The sequence below is a fragment of the Esox lucius genome, chromosome 2 (genome assembly GCF_011004845.1).
Source record: "Esox lucius isolate fEsoLuc1 chromosome 2, fEsoLuc1.pri, whole genome shotgun sequence".
Lineage (NCBI taxonomy): Eukaryota > Metazoa > Chordata > Actinopteri > Esociformes > Esocidae > Esox > Esox lucius.
Window position 1 is genome coordinate 17343690 of NC_047570.1, and position 19153 is coordinate 17362842.

General features: G+C 42.2%; 1 protein-coding gene across 1 annotated transcript in view; it reads left to right on the forward strand.

Moving 5' to 3' along the window:
* The window catches only part of aldh1a2 (aldehyde dehydrogenase 1 family, member A2), a 29678-nt gene extending 19264 nt beyond the window's left edge, over positions 1 to 10414 (forward strand). Inside the window, exons 5-13 of the mRNA XM_010880384.5 lie at positions 3 to 64; positions 1140 to 1268; positions 1947 to 2060; positions 6959 to 7061; positions 8059 to 8243; positions 8441 to 8605; positions 8825 to 8982; positions 9218 to 9292; positions 9529 to 10414. Of these exons, the coding sequence (XP_010878686.1) occupies positions 3 to 64; positions 1140 to 1268; positions 1947 to 2060; positions 6959 to 7061; positions 8059 to 8243; positions 8441 to 8605; positions 8825 to 8982; positions 9218 to 9292; positions 9529 to 9601 (1064 nt within the window). The 3' untranslated portion in view covers positions 9602 to 10414. The remainder of the gene's footprint in view (positions 1 to 2; positions 65 to 1139; positions 1269 to 1946; positions 2061 to 6958; positions 7062 to 8058; positions 8244 to 8440; positions 8606 to 8824; positions 8983 to 9217; positions 9293 to 9528) is intronic.
* The last annotated feature ends 8739 nt before the right edge of the window (positions 10415 to 19153 follow it).

Genomic DNA, 19153 nt, shown 5'->3' on the forward strand with positions numbered 1-19153 from the left:
AGATGGTGACTATCTTACGTTCACCAGACAAGAGCCCATCGGAGTGTGTGGACAAATTATCCCTGTTAGTATGCCTGTTTGTTTTCTATTCAGATCACTAATCTCAGAGGAGAGGGGGAAAAACAGTCCCTCTCTCACATCTGCAAAGCCTCCCACTCCACTTGGAGAAAGAGGTGAATAGAAGGTGCAGGAATGGTGGGTGGTTGTAAGGTCTGGGACAGAGCACATTGTGCAGGTCCCTGGAAATCTCTGACACGCGGATCAGTCAGTGTACATTTGGGTATATCTGTAGGCAGTCTGAGAAAGAGCCTGTTCTAGCTCAGTGTGGGGGGGGAACAAACCACTTAGTAAATACAACCAATATCTTTGTCTTTATTCACTTCCCTATGTAATTCATAGTTTAATTATTACAACAATGTACATAGCTAATAGTATGGCTTTTTAATTGCCTTCATCCATTAGAAATGTTTAGTTATAAATTCTCCACATTCTTTGGTTATTTATATTTTCTCTGTCACTTTCCAATTGATTTGGCAAGATAAACACACGTTTCCCAAGCCAATAAAAGCCTCAAAATCTAAATTGAATTAAGAGAAGTAGAGAGAGAGAGGGTTGCTCAGTTGGTAGAGCATGGCCCTTGATGGTTTGATTCCCACAGGGAGCCAGTATGAATGATCCACTCCCTGCTGTAAGTTGCTCTGGATATGAGCGTCTGCTTATTTAATCAAGTGAAAATAGAGAGAGCCAGAGACAAGGGACAGGGTAGAAGTTAGAACAGAATATAGATTGTGCAAGAGCTTGAAGAAGCGTGTGTGGGTCTGTGTTCCGGCCTACTGGGGCTCAGTGTAAAGCAGACAGAACACAGGCCTGTGTAGAATCATGATATGCTGTAAGTACTGCAGATGTGTTGCAATTTCCTTGTTTTCTTAGAGCTCTGTGGGAAGACAATAGTTAGGGCCAGGGAACACAACTGGGTGGAGAGTGAGAGTGTATGAGTAAGGGAGGAGAGTGAGAGTGTATGAGTAAGTAAGAGGTGGAACATGTGAGAGAGCGAAGAGAGGGAGGTGATGAGTTATTCAGTGTAAGTGACCGCCTTGCGTCAAACCTCTGACGCTGTGTGTGTGTGTGTGTTTCGACAGTGGAACTTCCCCCTGATGATGACTGCTTGGAAGCTGGGCCCAGCGCTGGCCTGTGGAAACACAGTAGTCCTGAAGCCTGCTGAGCAGACCCCCCTCACTTGCCTGTACATTGGCTCACTGGTCAAAGAGGTACAAAACAATCACTAGAATAGCCCATGCACTCCTGAAATGACGGGTTATCTCTCTGTTTGGTCTCTCCTCTTCTCTGAGACGGGGTGTCTCTCTGTGTTAGGTCTCTCCTCTTCTCTGAAACGGGGTGTCTCTCTGTGTTAGGTCTCTCACCTTCTCTGAAACGGGGTGTCTCTCTGTGTTAGGTGTCTCACCTTCTCTGAGACGGGGTGTCTCTCTGTGTTAGGTGTCTCCCCTTCTCTGAGATGGGGTGTCTCTCTGTGTTAGGTCTCCCCTTCTCAAAGACAGGGTGTCTCTCTGTGTTCGGTCTCTCCCCTTCTCTGAGACAGGGTGTCTCTCTGTGTTAAATCTCTCTTCTTCTCTGAGATGGGATATCTCTCTGTGTTAAATCTCTCTTCTGAGAAGGGATATCTCTTTGTGTTAGATCTCTCTTCTTTTCTGAGACGATATGTCTCTCTGTGTTAGGTCTCTCTTCTCTGAGACGGGGTGTCTCTGTGTTTGGCCTCTCCCCTTCTCAAAAGCAGGGCGTCTCTTACCCTTGTCTTTTTGATGTGCTGTCTCTCTGGCCTGCTGCTAGGGAGGTTGGGTTGGTCTGGATTCCCCCACACTGCCTGTGGTTTTGCTTGGCTCTGCTGTCCTCTCCTCTAAAGCTTGTTTCCTCTCGTATTGTTATGACAGGCTGGGTTTCCACCGGGAGTCGTCAATATTTTGCCAGGATTTGGGCCAACGGCAGGAGCTGCGATCGCTTCACACATGGGCATAGACAAAGTGGCTTTCACAGGATCAACTGAGGTAATTTCCCTGAACAAAAGATGGAGGGATAATCTACTGTCCCTGTTGCTTTTCTTAGTGGCACAGCGACTAACATGTGCGGAGCATCAGAGATCAAGGCCTGTAATTAGGGGACAGTGTGTGTCTGCGATGAAGTAAATGACAAACAAATGGGGGCTTACATAAGCTGCCTGCCTGGCCTGTCATTAATTCTCACCACAGGGGGTTCAGAGGTGAGCACTCTGCTGTAGGCCTTTACCACACACACACACACACACACACACAATACGCTGACACAGAAGCCCCCAGACACTAAGACAAACATTTTCTCCACATTTGTCTGTTAATATCTAATGTCAATATTCCCCTGACTCCTCTCTCTGTGGTAGACCAGTAACAGACTAGCTTGTTCAAGCGTCCCAGCCAGTGTTATAAACTACAGCACTACTTTACAGACATTGTCCCAGCCAGTGTAATAAACTACAACATTACTTTACAGACATTTTCCCAGCCAGTGTAATAAAACCTGCTACTGTGCTTTAAAGACATTCATCAGTCTATAAGGCTACTAGCGAAAAACTGCCTCTTGTAGTGAACAAAAAGTGAATGGAAAACTATGAATGATCAAGGTCAGACTACGTTATGCAGTGTGCATTAGGAGTTATTGTAGTTTTACTACATTCCTCTGCCACTTTTAATGTGACCTATAATGTGAACAATTCAATTGAAAAACAAATTGAAATCTTTGAGGGGGAAAAATGAAAAATAAAAACCTTACAATAACCTGGTTGCATAACTGGGGATGTGGCTGTGTTCAAAATTAACCAATCACATTCAAACTCATGTTAAATAGAAGTAATTACACACCTGCCATCATTTAAAGTGACTCTGATTAATCACAAATAAAGTTCAGCTGTTCTTGTAGGATTTTCATGACATTTTCTTAGTTGCATCTCACAGCAAATGCCATGGTGCGCAGAGAGCTTCCAAAGCATCAGAGGGATCTCATTGTTGAAAGATATCAGTCAGGAGAAGTGTTGAAAAGAATTTCCAAAGTGAAGACAGTCATCGTCAAGTGGAGAAAATATGGCACAACAGAGACATTACCAAGAACTGGACGTCCCTCCAAAATGTATGAAAAGATTAGGAGAAAACTGGTCAGGGAGGCTTCCAAGAGGCCTACAGCAACATTAAAGGAACTGCAGGAATTTCTGGCAAGTACTGGCTGTGTGCTACATGTGACAACAATCTCCCATATTCTTCAACTGATTGGGCTATGGGGTAGGGTGGCAAGACGGAAGCCTTTTCTTACAAAGAAAACCATCCAAGCCCGGCTGAAGTTTGCAAAAACAAACATCAAGTCCCTCAAAAGCATGTGGGAAAATGTGTTATGGTCTGATGAAACCAAGGTTGAACTTTTTGGCCATAATTCCAAATGGTATGTTCGGCGCAAAATCAACACTGCACATCACCTGAAGAACACCATACCCAGAGTGAAACATGGTGGTGGCAGCATCATGCTTTGGGGCTGTTTTTCTACAGCTGGAACCGAGGCCTTAGTCAGGGTGGAGGGAGTTATGAACAGTTCCAAATACCAGGCAATTTTGGCACAAAACCTTTAGGCATCCGTTAGAAAAAGGAAATTCTGTGGGGTAAAGAGGAAGTTCCGTTGGGTAATCTGAAGTGGGCTGTGCACAGGAGATGTCCTCGCAATCTGACAGATTTGGAATGCTTTTGCAAAGAAGAGTTGGCAAATATTGCCACGTCAAGATGTGCCATGCTAATAGACTCCTACCCAAAACGACTGAGTGCTGTAATAAAATCAAAAGGTGCTTCAACAAAGTATTAATTTAAGGACGTGCACACTTATGCAACCAGGTTTTTTATTTTTAATTTTCCCCCCTCAAAGATTTCAGTTTGTTTTTCAGTTGAATTGTTCATGTTATAGGTCACATTAAAGGTGGAAAAAGTTCTGACATGATTTATCTTTGTCTCATTCTTTTACATCACAAGAACCTGGCATTTTAACAGGGGTGTGTAGACTTTTTATATCCACTGTAAGTATGAAGCTCCATAAATCGATGGATGTTAAATGTTTTGAAATGACCTCCATATATTTCACTTGTATCTGTCGTAAATGAAACTGGTTTTTGTAGTGTTTACAGAAGCCCTGGAGTTTATAGTGTCTCTGCTTTGACTCTTAGGATGTGTTTGGAAAGAGAAGGAGGGGAGTGACTGTTGGTGTATGGTATTCGACACCCACCAACACTGCTATGCATGGGGAGACATAATACATTACCATTGGTGATAAGGAGACAAACAGAAACGCTGTAACCAAAGCAAATGCTCAAAATATGGAGTAAAATATTTATTTTAATTTCATTTTGAATGAAATCCAGGCCTTTATTAATAATGGGATTTTTTTTTACATTTGACTTACGCGTTGCAACATATCTGTGTTGAGGATGAGAGAGACTCCTATCATCTAAAGTGTTATTAATGACAATGTGAATGGAGGAATAAAGTTAATGAGAGCCAATAGGGTTTCTATTGATCCTCATAGAGTCCTTTCATGCAGCCTGGAATTATAAACTCATTGAACACTAATAAGAAAAAGATGATTCAAATTACAAATATAATGGAACCAGCTGCAATACAGTAGGACTGTGAGTTTGCTTAGCAAAATACTCAGCATTCTGTTGAGCACACTGACAATCCAGTGGCAGCTGGTTGCCTTATGTTGAATCAACGTTATTATTTTTCCCTTTTTACCGTGAATCATTTGATTAGTGCTCCATTACCTAACCATTGAACATCCACAAGGCTTTCTACGCCATCACATCACATGCTACCAGTCAGCAAACACGCACCCACCTTCCTCTTCTTCACGCTCAGTGGTTACAGACCCTGTCCCTTAAGAAGGAGCCAGTTGTCTTAACTGCTTTGTTTGTTGTTGTTTCCTGTTATCTGGAGTCAATTACGGAGTGGATGAAGTGCTGCTGTGAGAGAACGTAAATGCACAGACAGTGAGTCACCTTGGGTCTCATCATCAGAGAGGCTGGATGGGTACAGACTGGATGGGTACAGACTGGATGGGTACAGACTGGATGGGTACAGACTGGATGGGTTGAGACTGGATGGGTTGAGACTGGATGGGTACAGACTGGATGGGTACAGACTAGATGGGTTGAGACTGGATGGGTACAGACTGGATGGGTACAGACTGGATGGGTTGAGACTGGATGGGTTGAGACTGGATGGGTTGAGACTGGATGGGTACAGACTGGATGGGTTGAGACTGGATGGGTAGAGGATGGAGGGTAGCGGGGTGGAGGATGGAAGGATGGGTAGAAGACTGGGTAGAGGGGTGGAAATGTAGAGGGGTAGAGGGTTGAATGGATGAATGGGTGGAGTGGTGGAGGGGTGGACAGCTGAGGGGTGGAGGGTTGGATGGACAAAGGGGTGGATGGTTGAGGGGAGGAGGGTGGAGGAGTAGCGGGCTGGAGAGTTGGAGCAGTGGAGGGGTGGACGGTGGAGGGGTGGAGGCATAGCGGGCTGGATGGGGGGAGGGGTGGAGTTGTCGAAGTTCAGAGGTGTCTCAGGTGGCAGCTCCAACAGCAGTGCCTCGTCCTTTTACTCAGACACATGGCTGTGACTCTCCACCCAGCAACCCCAGTGGGAGTCAGCCTAGTGGGTCGCCTTTATCCCTCCGTGAACACGCTGATGTCAGCACCCCTTGGTCCTTCCCATCACAGACATGGGCAACGAGGACAGCAACAGAGACGGAGCGCTGCCTGGTTTGTGCTGGTTTGTGCTGCTGTCCCTGTCACACAGCAGCCCTACCCCTCCTAGCTGAGCAGTCAGCAGGCCGTCCTACTCATTTCCTAACACAGGCTGAACCAGTGTGGCATTGTTGGGGAAGGCAGACATTCCAGTGTTAAGCGTTGTTCGTGCGAAGAGATGAGGCATCGCTCTTTTCCATTCGTTGGGCTGGGTTGGGGAGGGGGTGTGTTTTCCCGCTCTCTTGACTCCCTCCCTCGTCTCCCAGCATCGTTCTTCTCGCTATCTGTTGGAAAACTAAATAGTACGTGTCAGTGACTCCTGGGTGGACGGGAAGATGTCTGTTTGTTAGTTTATGGTTCAAAACATTGCTTGTCTTTATGTAAAGGGTTATGTCTCATGGTGTTGAGAAATGTTTCTTCTAACATGGGCTCAGTAGACTACATTAGTACAATAGCCTACAACCAGCTGGGCAGACTCAAATTATACTTGCAAGCAATTCATTTTCCCTGAGAGCTCATGCCATGCATTACTAGAGAACCACTGTTTTTAAATGTCTCCTCTGTGAGTCTGGAGGGAGATGGGAAAAGGCTGAGGAATTCAGCAGTATTTGGATAATGGTGAGAGCAGCACTTTTGATGAGGGGGAAATTGTGAAACAGAGAAGTCTAAAGGAGAGCTCCTGCTGCTATTCGATAAACACTCCCAACTCCCCGGATCATCCCCCTCAGCCGGTCCTGCCAGCCAGGGCCTTGTAGGCCCACGCCACACCCAGCAGGCCCCACTTCACTGTTATCCCGGCTTGGTAGGGCCTACTTCAATGTGCAACCAGCTCAGACTGGCACTGCCAACCACACAAGCTGTGGCTGCTGCTTCCTGTGCCTGATTAAACAAGAACTGCTGTTCGCTGCAGAAACGTCACTTTATTTTCCTGCTGAAGCCTACCAGAACCTGTAATAGATATTTAGTCTGTGTGTTCCACACACTCGTGTTTCAGCAGGGCCAATGGTGCGTCCCCTGTTCTGTGCCCGACCAACCTGCTAAGCTATTTAATGGAGGCGTCCCAGTGATTTACTGATCCGGCCACAGGTCTGCCTGTGTCTGTGAGTCAACTAAACCCAAGGTCTGTTTCCTCCCCAGGTCGGCAAGCTGATCCAAGAAGCAGCTGGGACGAGCAATTTGAAGAGGGTAACGCTTGAGCTGGGAGGAAAGAATCCCAACATCATTTTTGCAGACGCTGATTGTAAGTTTGCAGACACTGTTTTATTAGTTCCTCCCGTTTACCTGTTAAGCCCCATAGGTGGTCTCCCAGAGGGACACAGGTGTTCACAAAGACAGTTTGTTCCCCTCAGAACCAGAGCAATATTTAGCTCCCCAGACATGTCCTTGTCAGAGGGTTGTGTGGGGATAATTTACAATGCTACAGTGTGTCCAATAATTTAATTTGACATGCAAAATGAGACAGCGGATGTGTCCATAAGGAACGAGATGCTCAGGCATCTTCAAAAGCTTCCACAAGGCTTCATAGGGCTGTGAAAACCAATGGATGGATGGCTCTCATGTTAGCCCTAAGTGGTTCACAGAACTGCGGGTGCCCGGTCTTTCAAATGCTTTCAGCAGCCGCTAGAGTGGCTCCCCAAGGCCCGTAAATCAGGGCAATGGAACCTGCCTGGCCGCCTGCATCAGCCGAGACCCATAAACCACTGGGCTCCATTAACCCCTTGCGTGCCACGGCAGGGGCCGGTCTCTCAGGTGTCAGATATCAACCCGGAGAATAGCTGGACGGTGGTAGAAAACATTCTGACAAGGGTTGTAAGACTTCCACATTTTGTAAAAGCGTAATGCATGTGCGTTCGTTTTATTCGTGTTTAATTGAATTGATAAGGACCGTGTGGTTACCCATTTATTTTTATGGATAACCTTTTAAAATGTCGTTATTAAGCAATTCAGACAAGAGGGGGTGTGGCGTAAAGCCAATATGACACAGCTGTTGTTAGACACTGTGCCCTTTGGATACAGCCTAAGCCTTGGATTGGCCATTTACCGCAAAACCTTGAAGTCTCTTATAGCTGGTATAAACTGTTTAAGAATGTATTTTGAGCAGTAAACCTGTAATTTCCACCGTTTCAGTGGAATATTGTTTTGACAGAATAGCCAGTGTTCTGGGCCGCAACTACACAGGTTAATATTGCTGCTTGTGGATGAATGATCTCTGTGCTAATGCCTTTCCTCCTCTTCAGTGGACCTGGCTATAGAACAAGCTCACCAGGGGGTGTTCTTCAACGCAGGCCAGTGCTGCACAGCAGGGTCGCGCGTCTTCGTGGAGGAGCCCATCTATGAGGAGTTTGTGCGCAGGAGTGTGGAGAGGGCCAAGAGGAGGACAGTAGGAAGCCCCTTCGACCCCACCACAGAGCAAGGCCCACAGGTGAGGATCGTGGATCACAGACCCGGCGAGAGATGGAGACGAAGCGGTCAATACTGTGTCAACACCTCTCAGTGCTGTGCATGAGAAAATGGCCATTAAGTATTCCGGCTGTCTGCCGTATTCTGAACACCCTGCACGCTCTATCATCTATACATGTTCTCCCTCCTGTCTTCCTTCTGCTGTCCGGATGACTACAGATTAGCAAGGAGCATCAGAGTCGTGTGCTGGAGTTTATCCAGAGTGGCATCAGTGAAGGAGCTAATCTGGAATGTGGAGGCAAAGCCCTGGGCCTGAAAGGATTCTACATTGAGCCCACTGTCTTCTCTAATGTCAAAGATGACATGCGTATTGCCAAAGAGGAGGTATGGTGACACATTGAATGACTGAAACATTCCCCTCACTGTGACCTTATGGGAAGTAGCTTCCAGTATCTTCCAACAAAGTGAAATGGCCACTCCCTGTCTATTAATGGACTCTCCCCCACAGTACTGTGTGACTAAGGAGGTGCGAGGAGGTGCCATTGAAATGGAATGTTATGTCAAGTAATCTTATACCTACATCCTTGTGACTGTCCACTGCAGATCTTTGGACCAGTTCAGCTGATTCTGAAATTCAAGACGATCGACGAGGTGATCGAGAGAGCCAACAACACAGAGTACGGCCTGGTGGCAGCTGTGTTCACCAGTGACATCACCAAAGCCATGACCATCTCCACGGCCATGCAGGCTGGCACTGTTTGGTAAGACACAAGTCCTCACAGCCATCTACTCTGGGTCACTGGATAACCCCATTGGTCGTATCAAAGGTTCACTCATACTGCTGTTGTAAAGAAAAAGAAAAAGATAGGTCATAAAGTATTCAACTATAGTCCATTAAGCCAGTCTTGACAGCATTACTATTCAGCATGATAAAACGATTGGAAAAAAGCAGAAGACTCAAAAGCTAATGTGATGTATGTTTTGTGTATTTCTTAGGATAAACTGTTTCAATGCACTGGGCACGCAGTGTCCATTTGGAGGATATAAAATGTCTGGCAATGGACGTGAATTGTAAGTACCTTGTTCTGGTTCCCAGCCCACTGCCTGAAAGTGCATGATTAATGTCACGCAACTATTCCTGAAAACTGGGTGCTTGCTAAAGAAAAAATTGCGGCTGCAAAATACTCTCAATATTACCAATGGAAGTTTTGTACACAAGAAGCTCGATAAAGTTCATTAGGCTTGTGTTTTAACCGTTGACAGATCAACTGAAATGGTGTGTTGTGTGTTTGTGTGTGTGCTTGTAGGGGGGATTCTGGCCTGAAGGAATACTCAGAGGTGAAGACCATCACCATAAAGATCACAGCCAAGAACTCCTAAGGTGGCCCGTCACACCACGAAGTGGAGAAGGACTTCCTCTGATGCTCACCACTGACCCGCTGGCTGTTCGTCTGTCAGCAGTGGTCAAACACACTAACCATCCCAACATCTCCATGACCATGGGCAACTCCACTGGGGAAGTCCCAGCCCTAGCCTCTTCCTCACCTGGGCAGTCCTCACATCCACACCAGCTGTCTCGGTCAGCCCAGTGACCACAGACAGGTCACACCCAGCCAGCCAGCCACCTCCACTCACCGCCCTCACCCGCCTCCTCCACTAACCACACTAAAGCACTCGGAGAGACGATGGGGGGAGGCCCCTCTGTTGACACATGCCCCAAACCCCCTGACCCCCCAGGAGTTGGACACCCACAGACTGAAACACTCCACCTCCGTTCCGGCGCTGCTCCATGTGGGCAAATCATTGTAGCGTGTTGGGAGAGGTTGTGTTGTGGAGTGCCAGTGTCAGACCTGGTGTGTTGTCATGTAAAATGTCTGCTCATTTCAAAACCACTGAAGCTCTCAACCTCAGAAACAAATGGTTGAGTCAGTTGAAACTGTTCATTCTAATTTGTAATTGTCGATTGTTTGTGTTTTTATTTGAACTTTTACCGCTTAACACTGTATGTCAACGTATGACCAATGTAAACGTGAAAAGAAATATGGTTAACCTCTTGAAAACATCTTACTTATACCTGCTAAAGAGGAGTAATGTATTTTAACCATAATGTAACAGTTTCTTATCAATGTCCATGTATGTTCATGTTTATACAATTGTGTACTATCAAATTATAAGATAAAAAATTGACCTAGATTTTTCTAGTAAATAAGTAATTTTTTTCTTCCTCAAAAACTTGTCTCTGCTGTGTTTGTTTCAATGCCATGGGAAGTCATATATTTTGTTATAGTGCAGTGTCATTTGCATCAGGGCTCAGTTTCCACACTCACGTCCTAGATATCTCAGCTCTGACATATTGCTCAGATATTTCATGAGGTCACGCAATTTACAGTTCCGTTCTGGCCCGAGATCAAAAGAGGGGAGACAGGGAGGGCCCCAAGTCTAGTTTCATATTTAACTATCAGCAGGTCGAAGATGAGGCTGCTGTTGTAACTCATGGTGGAAAACGAGGAGTTTACTCTCTTAACGAGGCATCTGGCCTTTTCTTATGTCTGAGGGGGAAGACGTTAAATGGCAATTTCATTAAAATTGTTGACGGAGATGCTCTTATAGCGATTATTAGAATGTCTTGAATATGTCTTCAGACCATGAACGGCATTTGTATATTTTTACAGCACTTAGGCCCAAGGACCAAACGATAACAGGCCCATACATCTGCTGGATCCTGTAATGCAGCTCCTGCACCAGGTCATTAAAAACACTATGCCTTCGGGACATACACACATTCATTTTCAAACAAATTTGCTATTAGATATCTAAAAGACCCAATGAAAGTGAGCGCTGGGGCCAAGGGACCAATGAAAGGGATTAAGAATCAGAGTGTTCGCCGGCGTCCCCTTGGAGGAGAGGAGTTGTGCAGATGTGAGCACCCTTCACTGAAGTCTTCCCTCTGTAATTGTCTTTTGACATTTTAGGAGTGATTTTCCCACAATTCCCCAGCCTGTGATTATCTGTAGTCATTCCAAAGGGATCATGAAAAAGTGATCGCCTTATTACGGCACTCTGTTAGCTCAGCAGGGAATGTTAGAGCGAGCCAGGGACACACAGACACATAACCTTCAGTTAAGGACGCCAGTGTGGAAACAGACCAGACACCAACAGGGACATTTACCCGGCAGTTCAGACAGCTTTTTATCTCTTAACAACCATGTTTTGGACTTCTGTCAGTCCCTTACATAGACGTTTTCCTTTCCCCAAATAGTAGTCCATGAGCCAGGTCCCCCCAGTGACTCAAAAACGTCTGCCGTTCTAGGCTTGTCACGGTGCAACTGTGTCCATGTATTTCAGATTATGACACTATGGTCTAGCAGGAATGGTGCAACATAAACCTTCCATAAAGCTAGTGTGACAGATTCCGGGTTCCTGCTGCGTCATGCTGAGGGTACAGTCATGATCTAGCTTGCGGTAGGAGTCCAATGACTCCTGTCTGATGTCAGTGTTACAGGCACGGTGGCATCATGTTTTACTGTTTTCCTGGCTCAACGCTAGGTCCCTTGAACAAACTGAACAATGTCTGAATGCCACTTCATACCTGAACATTGATGCTGACCAGGTGCATCCCTTCATGGCTGTAGTTTACCCTTCATTAAATGGATGTTTCCAGCAGGATAATGAGCCATGTTTTGAAGCATCTAGAACAGTTCAGGAACAACACAGCGTATTAATCTGATTCAATCTTCAGCAACTGTGTGAAGGCAAAGACTCGGGGGGTTCCAAATAAACAAATTAATTAATTTAACTGTGTATATGCCAGCCATCACTAAAAACCTGCCACATATACTATATTAAAATTTAACATTTTTATAGAAATATAAAAACATTTTCACCTGTTCATGAGAAACAGCAAATCATCAAACCATAAAATGTGTTCTTACTGTGGGGCCATTGCAGAATTCGAAAAGTAATGTAATAACCCCTAAATAGGCTTAGCATTTAATTTTACTATGTTGTAATGGAATGTTTATAGTGCTCACAATGACAGTTGCCTGGACAAACAGTTGGCAGGATAACTTTGAATCACATCAACAATTAAAATCTACATATTAATTTGACATGTTTGAAGATTAAATACTGCAATGATCATAATATCTTCAGCTAACCAGACAGCTTATTTGGACATTCTTAACATAGTATTATTAATAATTTAGCATATTTCAATATCTGAAAATGTTGTCAATAACAAACCTGAATCATGTGATTGTGTATTCTACTTCACTAAGAACATTCTAAGACATTTTTTGTCACGGAATGAGGAAACTGTTTATAACAACGGACCTTTTTGGTGGCCCTAGACAGGGGAACCATAATTATCATTCCAGGGATGATGCAGGGCACCAACTGAGATATCGTGCACAACAATTAACGTTCGGTTGATTTTTATCTAGCCTTCCTGGGGCCAATAAGCGCTTTTTGTTAATTCCAGATCAACATGACAAGAAACTTCTTTCACTCTCCTATTTCAAAATCTAGTGAGTGATATCACATAAGTAAAACAGACATATTGTATATCTCTGAGCATGTGTGCCAAATTTGAGCACAGATCAAGCTACATAAACCAATGCCCTTTATACCATCACTGCGTGATTGAGATTAAACAATGTATTTATGTACTAGACCATGCCAACATGAATGGTTACTGGTCAACAGTGGATTTATTGTTTTAGATACTAATCAGTAAATGGCATCATTCACCTCAGTGACTGTAGGTAGAGATACTGGCGTAAAACACCTACAGCAGGACCACTTCATTTTAAGTAGACGTGTTTGTACAATAAGAACAAATGAAAGGATAAACATGGGCTTTACTACACATTTGTGTAAAAAAATGTGTAAATATATGAATGTAAAAAAAAGCTCGTAATGAAACCTTACGTAAAAACAAGAAGTCACTGTTACACCTTCTCAGAGTGTACTGTATAATAAATGAATCAGTGACACCAGATGTCCAATATGTAACATAAAATACATTTTGCATTAAGAAGTGTTATCCATAAAGATTGGTCAAGCCTTTATGGGACAGATTATGTACGGGTTGATTTAAGCGCTGTCTTGGAATATCTCCAAGGTTAAGTGCTGATCCTATATCCATCAAGACCTGAATACCCATATGAATGAACAGCTCAATGTATTTATTGGAAATAGCACTTATGGTGTCTGATAAGTATCATTCACTAACCATTACCCTATGCCCCTTAAACTGATTTATGGAAACCTTTATATCCATTGAATAAGATGAGGGATTCAGTATTGCTGCGAAAACTCTTAAATTGAACCGACGAGACATACTGCCCAAAGAATGAAATTACTGAAATGATCTATGGATTATTTCCATGGTTAACCAAATAGATTATGAGACTAATGCAATGTCTCATTTAAACCATAAGAACCAAAATGAGAATGTGACATTTCACTTTTAATCGTTGTCATTTGTCTTCATCAAGCTTAAAGGAGACCTTACTCATGGCCTACTTTGAGCAGCCTCTTGTGCTGAGTGATAGGACAGAAGTCTGCACCTCATGCAAAGATCAGAAAAAGCTTTACTACTTTGTGCCTCTAGGGGGAGACACCTATTCTTACTACATTCCTAAGGTCTCAATAGAATTCAGCAATGATGTAACATCATGGAAAATATATCGATTAACAGCCCCATGACACAAGCCAAAATAGACATATACGTTATATATATATATATATATATATATATATATATATATATATATATATATATATATATATATATATATATATATATATGTAAGTAATAAACAATATATATTTTCTTTATGAATTTGGTAATTACAACTGTACATTTGGTATTCATCATCATTAATCACTCAAATGTACAGATTTAAAAATGCACAGACTTAAAGAATTATGATTTTAAATAATTATATGAGTGTCACAAGTGTTTTTGTTTTCTGACATGAGGTGAAATTGGTCTAGGACATTAAAGATTATATATAATTATATAATTTAGCACATGGTGACTAAGATTCTTTTCTAAGAAATTTTGAAAAATAATTTTTCCATTACCAGATTAGGCTGTTGAAGAGTCCAGAAAAAAAGCTGAAAGTGTTCCTCTTTTTATGATATCACATGTAGACTAATTGGAAATCACTACTACACACAAAACTGAAGACTTACTCTCCACTTTCCTCCAACATACTCATTTGACAAGGTGATAACACATCACTCCAATTGTCTGGGCTAGGACCACTTGAACCCTTTTCAAAGTAAATACAAATAATTTACTTTGAAAGGGTGTTGATTATTTGGGCAAATTTGGCAGGAGCTAAAAAAACTGCATAAATTGCTAAGGTTTCTCAATATATCATGGCCATCTCACTCATCAGATCTCATACGAATAAACACAGGAGAGTTTAGAGCAATGCCTGAGACCGCTCTCAACAAAACCAAAATAACTGTTTTTTTTCCAAATATTTAGTGTTGTAGACTTACTTAACAAAAATATTTTGCCATCTACTCGAAATACCCCAAAGCTATAAAGTGAAAATGTGTGTACATTTGTTCACAACAGAATAACTAAAATAGCTCATGTACATTCAGACGTTTTTATGCAGTAATGTGTAGAGGTGACTTTGGCTGGGATCACAGCTTCAGGTCTTCTTTGGGTATACCTCTACTAGCTTCGCATACATTGATTTGGCAGTTTCTTCTATTCTTCCTGGCAGTTCCTCTGAAGCTCTGTCAGTTTGCATAGAGAGCGATCTTCTGGTCTCCCCACAGATGTTCAGTCGGGTTAAAGATCAGGCTTTTGGCCGGGCCACTCAAAGACATTTTAAGACCTTTCCTAAAGCAACTCCAGCATTGTCTTGGCTGTGTGCTTTGGATCTTTGTTGTGCTGAAAGAATCATTGCTCCAGACTGAGGTCCTGTGTGCTCTGAAACAAGTATTCTTCAAGGACCTCTCTGTATTTTGATCCAGTTATTATTTCCTCAATCCTGACCAGTCTCCCAGTCCCTGCTGCTGAGGAGCATCCCCATAGCATTATGCTCCCACCACCATGCTACATTTTAGATCAGACTGTAGTGGTTTGTACATAGTGTTAAATCAGACTGTAGTGGTTTGTACATAGTGTTAGATCAGACTGTAGTGGTTTGTACATAGTGTTAGAGTAGACTGTAGTGGTTTGTACATAATGTTAAATCAGACTGTAGTGGTTTGTACATAGTGGTAGAGTAGACTTTAGTGGTTTGTACATAATGTTAAATCAGACTTTTGTGGTTTATACCTAGTGTTAGATCAGACTGTAGTGGTTTGTACATAGTGTTAGATCAGACTGTAGTGGTTTGTACATAGTGTTAGATCAGACTGTAGTGGTTTGTACATAGTGTTAGATCAGACTGTAGTGGTTTGTACATAGTGTTAGAGTAGACTTTAGTGGTTTGTACATAATGTTAAATCAGACTTTTGTGTTTTATACCTAGTGTTAGATCAGACTGTAGTGGTTTGTACATAGTGTTAGATCAGACTGTAGTGGTTTGTACATAATGTTAAATCAGACTGTAGTGGTTTGTACATAGTGTTAGATCAGACTGTAGTGGTTTGTACATAGTGTTAGATCAGACTGTAGTGGTTTGTACATAGTGTTAGAGTAGACTTTAGTGGTTTGTACATAATGTTAAATCAGACTTTTGTGGTTTATACCTAGTGTTAGATCAGACTGTGGTGGTTTGTACATAGTGTTAGATCAGACTGTAGTGGTTTGTACATAGTGTTAAATCAGACTGTAGTGGTTTGTACATACTTTTAAATCAGACTGTAGTGGTTTGTACATAGTGTTAGAGTAGACTTTAGTGGTTTGTACATAATGTTAAATCAGACTTTTGTGTTTTATACCTAGTGTTAGATCAGACTGTAGTGGTTTGTACATAGTGTTAGATCAGACTGTAGTGGTTTGTACATAATGTTAAATCAGACTGTAGTGGTTTGTACATAGTGTTAGATCAGACTGTAGTGGTTTGTACATAGTGTTAGATCAGACTGTAGTGGTTTGTACATAGTGTTAGAGTAGACTTTAGTGGTTTGTACATAATGTTAAATCAGACTTTTGTGGTTTATACCTAGTGTTAGATCAGACTGTGGTGGTTTGTACATAGTGTTAGATCAGACTGTAGTGGTTTGTACATAGTGTTAAATCAGACTGTAGTGGTTTGTACATACTTTTAAATCAGACTGTAGTGGTTTGTACATAGTGTTAGATCAGACTGTAGTGGTTTATACACAGTGTTAAATCAGACTTTAGTGGTTTATACACTGTGTTAAATCAGACTGTAGTGGTTTATACAGTGTTAAATCAGACTGTAGTGGTTTATACAGTGTTAAATCAGACTGTAATGGTTTGTACACAGTGTTAAATCAGACTTTAGTGTTCACTCATTTAGTCAACTTACATCCCTTCCTCTACAAGAACAAGGGAACATGCACTGTGGTCTTAGTTTTAATAAATTAATTTCCAGGCACTCATATTGGTATATAACTGGAACACTTAAATTATCTTCTCTTTGATGGACTTGGAAAGTGTTGATTTTTCATTACAGATGATGAAAAGCTAGCAGCAATGTATATATTGAATAAATCTAATCCCTCCAGTTTCATCCATCTACAATGCTCCACTTCCATTTATGGGGGACATTTTCACAGTATGTTCCTTTTTGAAAAGCTGTTATCTCAAATCCCCTAGTGACGACGATTACTCAATGATAATAAATTACAGCTCATAATCAGATATGCCAAAGGAAGCATACCGGGACTCTCATTTGGCGGGTGTGACTACTTTTTTAAAGAAAGAAAGGGGAAGAGAGAAAGGAAAGTATTTAAGTCAATCTGGGTCTCTGCCAGTTTGACTGTAACCTTTGCTCTCTTGGTTTGGGAGTTGGCTAGTTTCCTCTTTCCTCTGACATCACTCTCCGGGATCCACACAATAATAATATGGCCCCAATTGCATGACATTACTGCTTCCTTAAATGCACATGGGAGAATTGTGTTAAAAATCCCTTACGACTGCGGCTTGACTGCAGTTCCCAGCAAGCACCAGCTGCACAGCTGGTGTCCATGGGAGAGGCAGAGCGGATACACATATTCCAGTCAGTGGTGGATGATGGAAAAACATTTCCTTGGGCAGGAGTTCTCATATTGTACACAGGGCAACCTACATGTATAGGGTACATCCCACTAACTCAAGTCCCACTATCTCTTTCACAGACTTGAAGGTGCCACACATGGGTTTTATTTAGAACGTTTTTAATGTAATGTCAGAAAATGTCTGATATTTTGTAGCAGTTGAATGATTGTGATTCACAGACTTACTGCCAGTGCTATGAATGGCTGAGATATTCACCTACAGATTTCCGCCCCCCAGGCCGGCATTGTTGTCAAAATGGGAAAGCTGTTTTGATTTTGCGTCTGAGGCAAGCAGCCAAAGTAGATTTGTAATTTCCTGGTTGCTAAAGATCTCCACAGTTCGCTCAATTTGTGTTTATATGGGATGAAAAAAGAAAACATGCACAAAATAGTGTGGGGGAACTTGTTAACAACTAAAAAACATTTTTATTTACAGCTGTTTAGAACCAGTGGTGCAAATCAAAAGTAAAAAGTCAGTCAGGACAATGTGGGGGACGTTTGTTTGACTAAGCATTATATTCTCAGAATTCAAATATCTTCCATATGGGTAGCACCTTCAAAGTGGAACATCGTATTTACAACCCTGTTTCCAAAAATTTTGGTCTGCTCATAGTCCTATATTTAATAGAAAAAAGTACGAAGACGACATATCAAATGTTGAGACTGAGAAATGTTATTGTTTCTTGGAAAATACATGCTCACTTTGAATTTTATGCCAGCAACACGTTTAAAAAAGCTGCGACAGAGGCACCAAAATACTGGAAATGTTGTGTAATGCTAAAAAACTAAACCTGGTGGAATATCACACAACTAATTAGGTCAATTGGCAACAGGTCAGTAACATGAATGGGTATTAAAAGATCATTCCAGAGAGGATGGGCCTGTCAGAAGTGAGGATGGAGAAGGGTTCACCACTCTACTCGGGCAAATAGGGCCACAATTCAAGAATAACATGTCACAACATAACATTTCAAAGATTTTGGGGATCTCATCATCTACAGTACATAATATTATTACAAGATTCAGAGAATCTGGAGTAATCTCTGTATGCAAGGGACAAGGGCCTGAGCTCATTTAAGATGGAGTGAGGCGAAGTAGAAAACTGCCCCATGATCTGACAAATCAAAATCTGAGATAGTTTTTGGCGTCCTCCGGTCTAAAGAGGGGAGGGACCATTTGGCATTTTCCTTTTACTATATGTTAAATTGCAGGTAGACTGTGATATGCTCATGGTTACATACATTGCGGCCTGTCATTTTATCCTGGGTATCCAAAATGACATACAATTCATTTTAGTGATACTACCGTGATACAGACCTTGTATTGGGATTAGTTATTATTTTACCATATTTGATGATGAATCACTACCTTCAAACTATTCAATGGGAGTTTACTTGTTCACAAGTAAAATGGATTCAAGTATGACAAAATCAGACCCATTCTGTGCCAGCTTAATAAATTAAAACCTCATTATCTTAGTATCCAGGCTCCAGTCCATACAGCAGTAAACCTTATCGAGCTCTCCTCTGTCTAGTGTAAAGAAACCCCTGGAGAGTCTGGTTCTGAATTTTAAAGCAAATTGCTGTTTGTAATCAGTGCTTTTTTCCCTCCAAGTCTCTGATCTTAATTTGTTGTTGTAGCCTATTTCAGAAATATGAGCCAAATGCTAAAGCGCACACAAAGAGGGGCAGAAAAAATTCACCTTGTGTGATTTTTTTAATGAAAGCCAGA